The sequence below is a fragment of the Genypterus blacodes genome, unplaced genomic scaffold, assembly GCF_046128005.1.
Source record: "Genypterus blacodes isolate CSIRO-AG114 ecotype Tasmania unplaced genomic scaffold, CSIRO-AGI_Gbla_v1 ptg000059l_1, whole genome shotgun sequence".
NCBI classification, from domain to species: domain Eukaryota; kingdom Metazoa; phylum Chordata; class Actinopteri; order Ophidiiformes; family Ophidiidae; genus Genypterus; species Genypterus blacodes.
The window spans coordinates 1,145,139-1,156,895 of record NW_027466871.1 but is presented as its reverse complement, the minus strand read 5'-3'; the positions used below and the strand labels follow the sequence as shown (position 1 = coordinate 1,156,895).

The following is an 11,757-nucleotide window of genomic DNA, read 5'->3' as shown; positions in this document are numbered from 1 at the left end:
ACAATAAAAGTATCAGCCAGACTTTAAGCATTAAAGCCTCAAGCACAGTTGCAGCGTCTCATAATAGGCGTCTGACACATAAGATGTTGAGTCGGGATAATCGAGGCTGCTGTAACGAGGTGCAGCATAGTCGGCCATGTTGGTGAGTCCGGAGATCACACAGCACCTCAGGCCGCTGCGGCAGATCCCCATGTCCGGGACATCAGACCACTCACCTGTGTTGGGATCATACGACTCGACGTCTGAGATGTAGCTGTAGCCATTGAAACCCCCGATGGCAAAGAGGCGGCCATCCAACACCTCAAAGCCAAAGTTATTACGGGGGCTCTGCATGGGCGTCAGTGTGTGCCAGGAGTTAGTCTGGGGGTTGTAGGCCTCTGCACTGTTCAGAATAATGTCTCCATTGGAACCTCCAACCTGCGGAAAGAAAGGCAGAATATGCGTCAACTGAATTTTGACAGTATATATAATATTATAAAATAGACGTAACATTATGTACCGCATAGATTTGCTCTTCGAAAGCAACTAAGCCGAGCCCGTAACGGCTGATGCTCATGGAGGCGATCTGAGTCCACACTTTGGTCTCTGGGCAGTAACATTCAGCTGAAGACAGGAAGTTTTCCTTATTGAAGCCACCGCAGATGTACACCTGAGGAGAATTATGGACATCATTCACCATTCATTCTAACTATATGAAACTAGAGCAAAGCTTTCCCCTGACATTCCTCACTCTCAATGAAAACCCTCCCGTGACATCTTCCCCCTTATATTTCACCCCAGTCCCACTCATCGGCCCCACGGTTCTCCAGTGTGTTCTCATAGTAATGTTAATGAAATAAAAATCATCATATGCACATTCTTGACCCCTGAACAATGTTTGGAGGTGATGAGAGGAACGTTGCTTGTTGTATTGACACACACACACACGCACGCACACGCACGCGCACACGCACACACACACACACACACACACACACACACACACACACACACACACACACACACACACACACACACACACACACACACACACACACACACACACACACACACACACACACACACACACACACACACACCACAGGATGGGATAGGATACAGTGGAAGATCCTGAATAAATAAGCAGTTTGATATTAGGTATACACCTACCTGGCCCTGAAAGGCTGTGCAGCTGGCATAGCTCCTGCGCTCATGCATAGATGTGATATTCATCCACTGGTCAGACTCTGGGTCATAACACTCAGCAGTGCTTAGGCGGTTCTGTCCATCATAGCCTCCTATGGCATAGATGAGCCCATTCAGTGTAGTTATACTGACACCCCATCGCCATGTTTTCATTGGTACAATCTGGTGCCATGTGTGGGTGGTCAGGTCAAATCTGCGAACATTGCTGAGTGGCTCAAACCTGTCATGGTCACCAACACAGTAGACAGAGCCATTGAGGAAAACTGTACCCTGCTGAGAGCGAGGTGCCTCCTCAGTGTTAGTGATGTTGACCCAGCAGTCAGAGCAGATATCGTACGCCTCGATGGCATTGGTGGCAAAAGGAGCATATTCGATCCAGCCTCCAATGGCCAAAAGTATGCTGGCAGGCAGGCGTGGACGGGCCAGAGGGTGATAGATACCAGGCAAGCAGACAATGCCATCATTGAACAAGGTTTCTGCAGTGAAGAGAGTGTCCCGGCACTCTGTGTCACACATCAACATCTGGTTGTTTCTCACATTTGTCATAAAGAAGTCAGGGGTCATCAAGGCCAGACGGACCTGCAGAGAGACAAGAAGCCACATCTTGACCATGATGGTCTTGACTACAGCCCAGATCACAGTCACACTCAGGATAGGACCATCAGCTAAATGCTGAAGATGTAACCGAAGAGACATGGGTCACTTACCTTTGGCAAAATCTGGGAGATGTATGTTGTGCGTTCCTCAGGTGAATGGTCGATCCAGCGGAGAACGGCCTCAAACACTGTCCTCTCGTCCCTCACCAGGAGTTTGTCTGTCCCAATGAGTTTAAGAAGCTGCTGTACAGAGAGATTCAGGAAGTCAGAGGAGGCACAAACCTCTGTAAAGTGCTGCAGGATGAAGTGGAACGCATCATTGTTCAGTGTTTGACAGAAGAAGGTCTCTGTAAACTGCCAGATGTCAATGCAGTTCTCCTTGGAGAGGTGCTCCCCCATGAACCTGAGGCAGGCGTCCATGAGGCCTGTGACTTTAAAAAAGTCACAAGCTATATAAAGCTCCTCCACATTCTGCTGGTTCACTTCTTCAGAGCCCATGTATGCAAACTCAACAATGACTCGCATCATATAAGGTGACACCTGGTTGATCTGGTACACCTGATCTGCTGGATGTGACAGGGTGAAGAGAGACCTGTGGGACAGAAAGAGCACAAATCAGCTGGCTGAAAATAACAATATTCTGTAATTTTTTCCATTTTCACAATGCACAAGATCAGAATAATATATATATATATATAGACAATATGAAATAAGTTCTATTATGACCAATAATACCAACTAAATCAAGGCACCATCACATTCAATGAAGCTGGTGGTGTGGGCGTGGCTTCCTCCTGTTTACAGCTGGAGGAACTCACCTGCTCAGCCCGCACACCTGCCATCAACCCAACAATAAGTGGACTCACCTGAAGTACTCGCTGCAGCCAGAGAGGATGATCCTGTGGACATGAAAGTCCTGATTCTGAACTCTGATGACGGCGTCACAGAGTTCTTCCTTTAGCCGGAGCTCATTAAACACTGATGATGAACCGTGAGCCATGTTCTCACAAACTGTTTAAAATCCCCAATTAGAGACACTATGAGAAACTCTCAAGGGTCACATGCTATATATGCATCTGCAGTCATTTTGTTTTTATGTCAAAGGCAACACAAAACATGAAGCTGATATGACATCATGGTTCCATTGGAAGTCCTGGAGAGGTGGGAATGACGTCATCACATTATCAATAAATGCATTTCCTCTGCTCGACAGTAAATGTTGCTACAACTTTATTCAGCTAATCTAGCGGTTGTTGGTTTCTCCCAAAGAATATTTTCTAATGGGAATAAACCTAAGTGGATGAAGATTTGGAGCTTACCTACTAGGTTAGGTAGGTATGGTTAGGCTTAGGGGTAAGTACCTGAAGTGAGGGTCCTTCAGAGAAACTTGGTTCTTGGTCATGATGATATGATGGCGTCCACTTTGCCGTCTTCAGGTCAGATATACTCCCTTGCTCCGTACAAACCGACTCTATTTAGACTTATTGCTTCATTCTACCACCTGAGGGAGCAAGAGTCATTCTTTTGAACTGGAAGCCTCCATCGGCCATCAGACGGAACCTGCGACAAGGAGCTACAATGTCCAAACTAGATGCTTGTTCTAATTTGATTAACAATTGATTTAATATTACAAACCAAAACGCATATGTATATAGATATAGATATGGTTTGTTTGCGCTGATCGTCTGTATGGCTGACTTGGAATTGAATGCATTGAATTGAATGAGAATCGAAACGCTGCCCTCCTCGGTTCTGAAAGGTATTTGGTAGCTATGCAGTGGCTTTATAACAAAGAAATGCTTTACGAGTTATTAGTTTGAGTTCAATATATATTTATTAAGTGATTTTTTACTTGATCTTGTCTTCTGTTGAGCTTGTCAATGTGCAACGTGCAGTCAGGACTTTCATTGAACATGGTCTCAGTCTGGACAGGCCGTAATCAGATGAGAGGATAATCAAACAAAACTTTATTCTGACTTAAACATCACAACTGATACAAAACCAAATGTGACTCAACTATGACACATATAATTGATTTTGAAATGTACACACTGTTGGTGTCAATAAAGAGCCTGGGCCTCTCTGCACTGCCCACCTGAACAGGATGCATTAAGAAAGATGCAAACACAAAACATGACAGATTTGTAAATGCCGTATGTATGTGCATGTGTTTACTCGGTACAGCTCCTCCACACGCTGCTCTTTTCTATATTTATCTATGTGCTGCTAAGTTTCTTCATCTTTCAAATGTTTTTATCAATAGTTCAGATATCAAGAAAATAAGTTATCTATTTGTGGGCCCCTCAATTTGTTCAGTTTGTTACCGTGTGTGAGGGCTTATAACAACTGCTTTTGTCCAGCAGCATATCTAATATCAATTAATCAGTTCTATACATTAACAAAGGAAACATTAAGCTCTAATAAAATAATGCCAGTGTAAACAAGCTTCAGTATCACGCAACAACCAAATATTGCACATACATTCATAAATATACAAATCAACCTCTTGCCTTTGTGTGTATGTGTGTGACGGTGTTTTATACAATCCAGTTTAAAGTAAAACTAGGATGGATTTAATCATGTGGGGAATGTGTTCGGCATCGCCACTGTTCCACCTAAAACTTTCTGGTTCTGGGACCGTGGAGCCGAGGTGCTCTCTAGTGAACCGGCCCACATTTTCACCGAGCTCTCATGGCGCCAATAAAGGTTGATGCCGTCACGTTACACACTTCAGGTTGTACTGTGCTCTGGTTCTGAGCCTGATCTGTTTTTAGTGGAAATGCTCAGAACCAGTTCAGTGTACCTGAGCCAGAATTGAAGTGAGGGAAGCAGGCACAGGAGGACACCAGAGGCACCCAATTCACTCATACATACAGCACATTTGCTCTCTCTGTAGCTCTCTCTCTCTCTCTCTCTCTCACACACACACACACACACACACACACAAGCTTGTGCATATATCTCAAGTCTCTCTGTGCCTCACTTACACAGACACATGGGAAAGAACTTTCATGTGTTAAGAAATCAAGAAATCTTTAAGCATTATCTTCACAAAGAAGTCCAATCTGTCTTCATTTCTGGTGCTTCATTAAAAAATATCCCACCAAAGTCTGGATGTCCAATGGCCATACAGTACGCGTCTGACTGAAGTGTGTTTTGGTCCCAGCCCGTCTCATTTAAACCTCGTTCTCTGGTCCCAGTCTGTGTGGTGCAGTCGTCCTCAGTTTGTCCTTTCTGTCAGAGGACAGATAATAGATTGTCCAAACACAGATCTCAGATCTGATGCAAGTTACTAAGAAGGTGCATATCACAGTCCTCCATTCAGGTGCTGTCATGCTTCCTGTTAGGCATCTGCTGATTGGTCAGATGTCAGCTGCTCCTGGTCCGAGACGTCATCATCTGCTGGTGGCCGCGCACGGTCAAAGAAACCACACTAAGGGAGGCAACACAGTAACATGTTATAGCGGATTGAATGCTGACGACTGTGTATGATTTGTGTATGCGTGTGTGTGTATGTACCTTCCACATTGCCAGCGTGAGCATGGCCAGCACCAGCAGGCCCAGCAGTATGGCCAAGATGATGACCCAGGGTGGAACAGCAAAGGCCACATCTGGAGTTCCCCATAACACCAGAGTGCCCATCTAGAGTGGGAGGTTAGGTTCTGCTTTAGTCTGACACCAACAAATACATGTACTGGTGCACACACACACATAGACACACTTACTGAGGTGGTATGTTGAGGCAGGCTGGGGGGCCGGATGCGGTAAGGCATGGCTGTGACCATGAAGGACACGGTGGAGTTGAGAAGGTAGGGGTCATTGCGCCGCTATGAGACACATTACATTATCACTCACAGAGAATCACATTCATACTTCACTTTGTCTACACACTGATAGAGTCAAGAGTCTAAGACATAAGAGACGAGACACTGACCTGCAGGAAAGTGTCGGCCCAGAGTCTGGAGCGGATCTTCACCACAGCGCTCTGCCCTCGGTCCAGTCGACCCACCACACACAGGATCTTCTGACAGATGATGTTGGTGCAGTTCTACACATGACCAGGGAGTGAGAGAGAGAGAGAGAAGCTCAGAGGAGAGGCAATCGCACCGCCATATCACGCTACATGGAGAATATGGCTCGGCTGTGTTGTTCTTGAGGAGAAGTTGTGGCTCACCAGGGTTTTATCGCTGTAACTGTGGGCAGCGCTGGCGGCTCGTTTGCGGCGGTGAGGAGGAGGAGGAGGAGCGCTGCTGTTCTTCAAGAAGCCCAGTAACTCTGGCGTGTCCTGGAGAGAGGAGATCTGAGAGAGAGAGAGAGAGAGAGAGAGAGAGAGAGGGAGAGAGAGAGAGAGAGAGAGAGAGAGAGAGAAGAAGAAAGTGACACCATTGCAAGGATCAAGTTAGAAAGGAAAATGGGGAAAATCACTGAGGAAAAGAATCGGATCTTATTCTATGTATGTATAATTCATTTTTGTTTCTACAGACAATTAAAGGTTTTAGTGTATCACATCTTCCATAATGACGCACGTTTTGAAATAATCCCCTGTTTTCTTTTTGAATTACTGCACAGATTATATCACAGTTATTGTTAAGTACTGGAGCTCCACTTTGTTCTAACAAGCTCCATCCTCCTCAAGCCCAGCCAGCTGGCAGAGCTCATGGAAAGCAGCCAGAACCCAGGCTGGAATTATGTTTTAAATAAGCGTGAATAAAGAACGGATCGCTTTTTGGATGCGTGAGCCGCGAGCAATACATTAAAGTTTTGAGTTACAGTCCTGTCAGTGGTTTGATATCATTTTGTGTAAGAAATAAAAGTAGATTTATGGTCAGACATGCAGCTGCTACAGTTACTGAATCTTAACAGTTTCAGCCACTTTGTCTGTAATCATATATTTGGGTGCTGAAATGTGAGTTTGAATGATTGATTGCGTGTTATATCTGTGTTACCTGCAGCCCGAGCGGGTTGAGGCTGGTGTTGGCCCGGCAGCTGACGGGCCCGTCTGTTAGGATCTCCATGGCGTACAGCAGGCTCTCCTCACGGAAACGAGCGGGCCATCCTACCTGGAGCTCCGCCTCCTGGATGCTGCTGGGGCCGGAGTTATGGAGCTGGAGACACGGGGAGAAGGAAACAGAAAGTTATCGCTTTTTGTGCTTTGTTATCCCCCCCTTTTCCCCAAAGCAAGTCTCAAGTAACTCCACCTATAATTAGGTTATCATAACTGTGAGATGATGACACCGACCACCTGTGTTCCAGTGTGGATGATAGTAAAGGAACAGACGGGGGGAGGGGGGAGGAAATAAGAGAGTAAGTAAAACCTGCTGGATCACCTGGCTCATCATTCCACATCGAAAATAGGATCAACGAATTATGAGCTTAAATGAACCATCAATTCAATAAGTCCTCTTTTATTACCAACTCTACCCCCTATCTCTGTTTCTCCCTCTCACACACACACACACACACACACACACACACACACACACACCTTCACATACACGCGTGCTCATTTAAACTGAGGCAAGTCATCCAAACAGGACGTGATCCGCGGTGCTGCAGGGCAGGAATTCTGTCGGGGCAAAAGCTCTGTCCGCTCTAACTAGAAGCAGCTGCAGACTGGGAAAAGTACCACAAATGAAAATCATTATCAGCTGCAGGACAGGCTGGACACCGCGGCACTATGGGGCTCAATGAAGCAGCAGTGCCTTTAAAACCCAACGTACGCACGTGTACAGCAAACACACACACACACACACACACTCATGCATCCTACTAGTGTAAACTGTCGCCAGTCTGTCTGCCATCCTTCTATTTCTTTAGTACCTCTGTCTGACCTTGTTCTTCCCCTCAGCCATTACTATTCATTATGTTGTGTCCAGGATTAAGAACGCCACTCTATCCTCCCTCCCTCCCTCCCTCCCTCCTTCTCCTCCTGCCTTCTTCCCTTCATGCATCACTGTTTTCCCTCCGCTCTCTTTCCCGCCTTCATGGGCAGTAATTACTCTTGAGCTTGAGGCCTTTGATCAGCCAGAACCTCAGTCTTTATAGAGCTACTGGTTTTGTTCCGCGGGTGTGTGTACGTGCCCATGTGTGTGTGTGTGTGTGTGTATATTACCTTCACCTTAGTGAGAAGCCCTTTAATTGTAGCCAAATTAACAACACTCGACACACTTTTCGCAGCTCTTTTCATCTTTATAGTCCAGGCACGAATGTGTGATCAGACGAAAACAACACAGTCGACAGCAGGCGGTACTGTACTGTGTTCACTCTTCCTCCCTGCATACACCTCCTCCTCCCTCCCTCTTCATGGCAGGTCGTCCTGCCCACGTGTGTGTGGGTGTTAGGGTGTGTGTGTTTACCTCGTAGATGTGTATAACTTGTGGTCCCACATCGTCCTCTTTGACTGGCTTCTCTTTGGGCTCCCAGCGTGGGAATGGCAGCACCACCTGAGAGGGGTGAGACACCCTGCAGGGGGGAGAAGCAGCGACACACTTCCTTTACACACACACGCTAAAGCTTAATTTACACTCTGTTTCAGGCAATAAAGAGTTTTTTTCATCACAACATAATTCCATGTAAACTGGCAAAGGTTGAAGTCTTATTTTAAGTAGCTGACATAGATTTATGCAATTGTAAATCAACTTACTAAGGAATGCGAACTGAAGGCCTAAACGTGTAAATGCGTCAATCTTTAAGTTGGCAACTCAAATGATTGGTCTTAATCTTTAAATTGATGATAGTCTTTAATACTCAAAAATCAAATTGAAAGTTTAACAACTAAAACGTAATTCGCCTTAAAGCATATTAGTCCTTAAAACACACTCTTGCATTGGGAAGGTCTTTACTTTCACTTTCACTAATAGAGCGTAATTAAATTTCCCTCGTACCGTTTATAAATTCTGTTTTAAGGAATGTGTGAATCAAAATAATTTAAAAAAAAAAACGTCCTTTAACACAGAGGAACAGCAGTGACACACACACACACGCACACACACACAGTGATGTTTGCTCTCACAACTGACCACACCTAAACACTCTGTGCCAGACTCAAAGCTCTAAAATGCATGTGGGTGTGTTTGTATGTATGTGTGTGTGTGTGTGTGTGTGTGTGTGTGTGTGTGTGTGTGTGTGTGTGTGTATCAGAAGACATTTATGCATCCATGTACAAGTAAAAGACCCACAACAGTTCCACATGCACATCATTATTTCAGATTTGTTTCCAGAGAAGTGCTTTGGTGCAGTTCTACATCCGCACACAAACAGATGCAACGAATCAAACATCACAAAAGGAGCAATAAAGTCCGACAAACACACAAGTCGAGTCGAGACCGAAACCAAAATCGGATGTGTCACTGTGAAGCGGACGTAACAAGAATCAACGACGAGGTTTTTCCCAAGCAAAGACGTTCCACTCACCCGCGTAAGTCCAGTTGGGCTTTGGCGGTGATGGACAGATTCATAGTGACCGGGTTGCTGTCAGAGTTGTCTTTGTTGGAGCTGGAGGGAGAAGGAGTCCATATTCAATCGAACATATAAAAACAGACGCCAAGTGAGATTTTGAAACCTTATTGAATCAAACGTAATCCTCCCTAAGTGGCATCCTGGGTGGGGGGGGGCTCCTAAAAATAGCCCCCGCTTGACCCCATGATGTAACATAGAGTGACGGCAAAGGCTGAGGAGCTCATGATGAAATTGGGGAATATTCTCCCGCAGAGGCAAAGAAGAATTCCTCTGGCGGAGGGCTGAGCTGGTCCTCTCACAGTGTGCGTCTGTGTCTAATGATGCCACGTATCAAAATCAATATAAGGATGCAAACAGTGGACGTGTTGTGTTGAGTTTGTCTCGTCTGTGCAGCTCCTCTGGGCATCTGTGTTGCTCTGTCTCTGTGGTCTGTTTCATCAAACCACAGACAGTGACAGGATCGGGACAGACACGGCACTCACTTGCATGGCTACAAGACAAACAACCCTTTGTGTGTGTTTGTTCATATATGTGTGTGTGTGTGTGTGGAGTGGATTGTGTCACCTATGCATCTGTAGCTCAAAGCGGATCTTCGGCCCAGCGTCTTCCAGCCTCTGGACAGAAAACCGCAGACCAACGGACAACTGGGACAGAACAGAAGACACAGTGAGAGGAGAGGGAATGTAAAAACACCGTAAAAAAAGAGAAATATGGTGTGGGGGAGAAGTGAAACAATGAGAGGACAATTAAACAAAGATGGGGGAGAGGAAAGAAAGACAAAAGCAAAGGATACGTACCGTAGATCATACACCATGACACGTCTATACTGTATGTGCTCGGTAATAGAAAACAACCCGTCTGCTGTTATTACAAAGGCAGGAGATTAAGTGTGTGTGTTGATAAAAGGGCCAGCAGAAATCTATAGTCTGAGAAAATCCAGACTACACACTTAAAAGCTATGGCTAAGTTTCTCCTCCCTCCTCGGTTTAAATCCCCCCCGGCTTCCACGGTAACTGGGAACACGTGGAGGATTCAGCTCGTGGGCTACGCAATAACACTGTGTGTTTGTGTGTGTGTGTGTGTGGGGGCGTGCGTGTGTGGGGGCGTGTGCTCAAGCTGTGCGACACGTCCATGTGTGCGTGCGTGTGTATGTGCGTCTCGGGTCAAAGTGAGGGAAATGACAGCATGCAGGCTGAAACACTTCAAGAGACAGGCCTGGGGGGGAGGGGGGTGGGGGGGTGGATGGACTACAAAGTCAGGCCATCTTTACGGGACACATTAGAGAGACGGGTGGAGAGGAGCCAGGAGAGATCTAAAGAGCTGTGTTATGAGTCATTCTGAGAGAGGAGGGGACGTCGCTATCAAATATGAACTTTGAGCTCTCGGGCCTCGATCACAAACACGGACAGATCACACAGAGGCATTTACTATAAACTCAGTGTCATCACTCAAACGCTGACATAAGAGGAAGATTGAAAATGGGTCTGTCAGATCAATTTCCAATCTTCCTTTTGCGTTGGAATTACTTGAGAGGGCTGTCGCAACTCGCTGCCTTCTTATCCAACAACAATCTTTTTGATAAATTTCTGTAATCTGGTTTTCAGTCCCGTCATTCCACTGGAACTGTCTCGACCAGAGTAGATTTACTGAATTACTGTTGATTCTGACTTAACATTGTTGCTGCTTCTTGACTTGAGTACAGCTTTTGACATTGTGGACCACAGCATTCCTTTACGCCGCTTAGAGAAGCAAATCAATATCCAAGAGGACAATGTTTTCATGGTTTCATTCATACTTCATCAAATAAATGTGTAAACTACAATACAATCTCTAAATTGTCCGAAGTAATGTTTGGTGTACCCCAGGGACCTGTCCTCGGGCCCTTTGCTCTGCTCCATTTACATGCTTCCTCTTGGTGACATCATTCGCTTCAATGCAATGCTGACTTTACACAGCTATATGTATGAGATAAATATAATATAATAAACACATCTTATCTCACAATGTCAAGAAATCAGTTTAAAAGCGGAGAGAAGCTGTCGCCACATGTTGCGTTGTTACCCCTGGAATGCGGCTCCTACACTGGATCGGCCGCTCAGTGAGGAGTTACAGCTGCGTCCCAACCAATGAATTCCGGTGATGAAAACTATTGAGTTGCACAATATGGCCCAGTTGTGTATGAGGGTACGGAGGTATGTTCTGCATAAGCTCAGGGATTCCTGAAGGTCCAACGGGCCAAGGCGAGAGTTAAATATGGGAAACATCTGGCCGGCTGGGGGGAGCACACGTGCACGCGCGCATGTTTCTGCACGCCCCCTCCCTCCCTCCCTCCCTCCCTCCCTCACCAGAGGAAACACAACCACATAATTGATTTATCAGAACGTTGCGTGTCACCTCTAGAGCTCAAACACCTCTGAGCTGCCCCTGACGCCCAAACCCAACCCAACACGCCACTCACACACACACACCCATTTATACTCACATGTACACACTTAAACACATGTGTCACACTTTGCGG

The 11,757-nt window shown here is 45.9% G+C and overlaps 2 protein-coding genes across 2 annotated transcripts in view; both read right to left on the bottom strand.

The window, feature by feature from the left end:
• Positions 1-30: 30 nt before the first annotated feature.
• LOC143003187 (kelch-like protein 10) lies at positions 31-2,781 on the bottom strand. Its single transcript, XM_076153699.1, has 5 exons — positions 2,648-2,781; positions 1,893-2,373; positions 1,150-1,764; positions 500-649; positions 31-417 (listed from the first exon to the last, which is right to left on the bottom strand). Exons 1-5 carry the CDS (start codon positions 2,779-2,781, stop codon positions 31-33), a joined length of 1,767 nt encoding a protein of 588 aa, XP_076009814.1.
• An 895-nt stretch (positions 2,782-3,676) lies between these two features.
• The window catches only part of itga8 (integrin, alpha 8), a 30,292-nt gene continuing 22,211 nt past the window's right edge, over positions 3,677-11,757 (bottom strand). The window contains exons 22-30 of the mRNA XM_076153742.1: positions 9,804-9,883; positions 9,195-9,275; positions 8,138-8,243; positions 6,728-6,886; positions 5,956-6,081; positions 5,716-5,829; positions 5,507-5,608; positions 5,301-5,423; positions 3,677-5,214 (exon numbers count right to left, since the gene is read on the bottom strand). Coding sequence (XP_076009857.1) covers positions 5,125-5,214; positions 5,301-5,423; positions 5,507-5,608; positions 5,716-5,829; positions 5,956-6,081; positions 6,728-6,886; positions 8,138-8,243; positions 9,195-9,275; positions 9,804-9,883 — 981 coding nt within the window. The 3' untranslated portion in view covers positions 3,677-5,124. The remainder of the gene's footprint in view (positions 5,215-5,300; positions 5,424-5,506; positions 5,609-5,715; positions 5,830-5,955; positions 6,082-6,727; positions 6,887-8,137; positions 8,244-9,194; positions 9,276-9,803; positions 9,884-11,757) is intronic.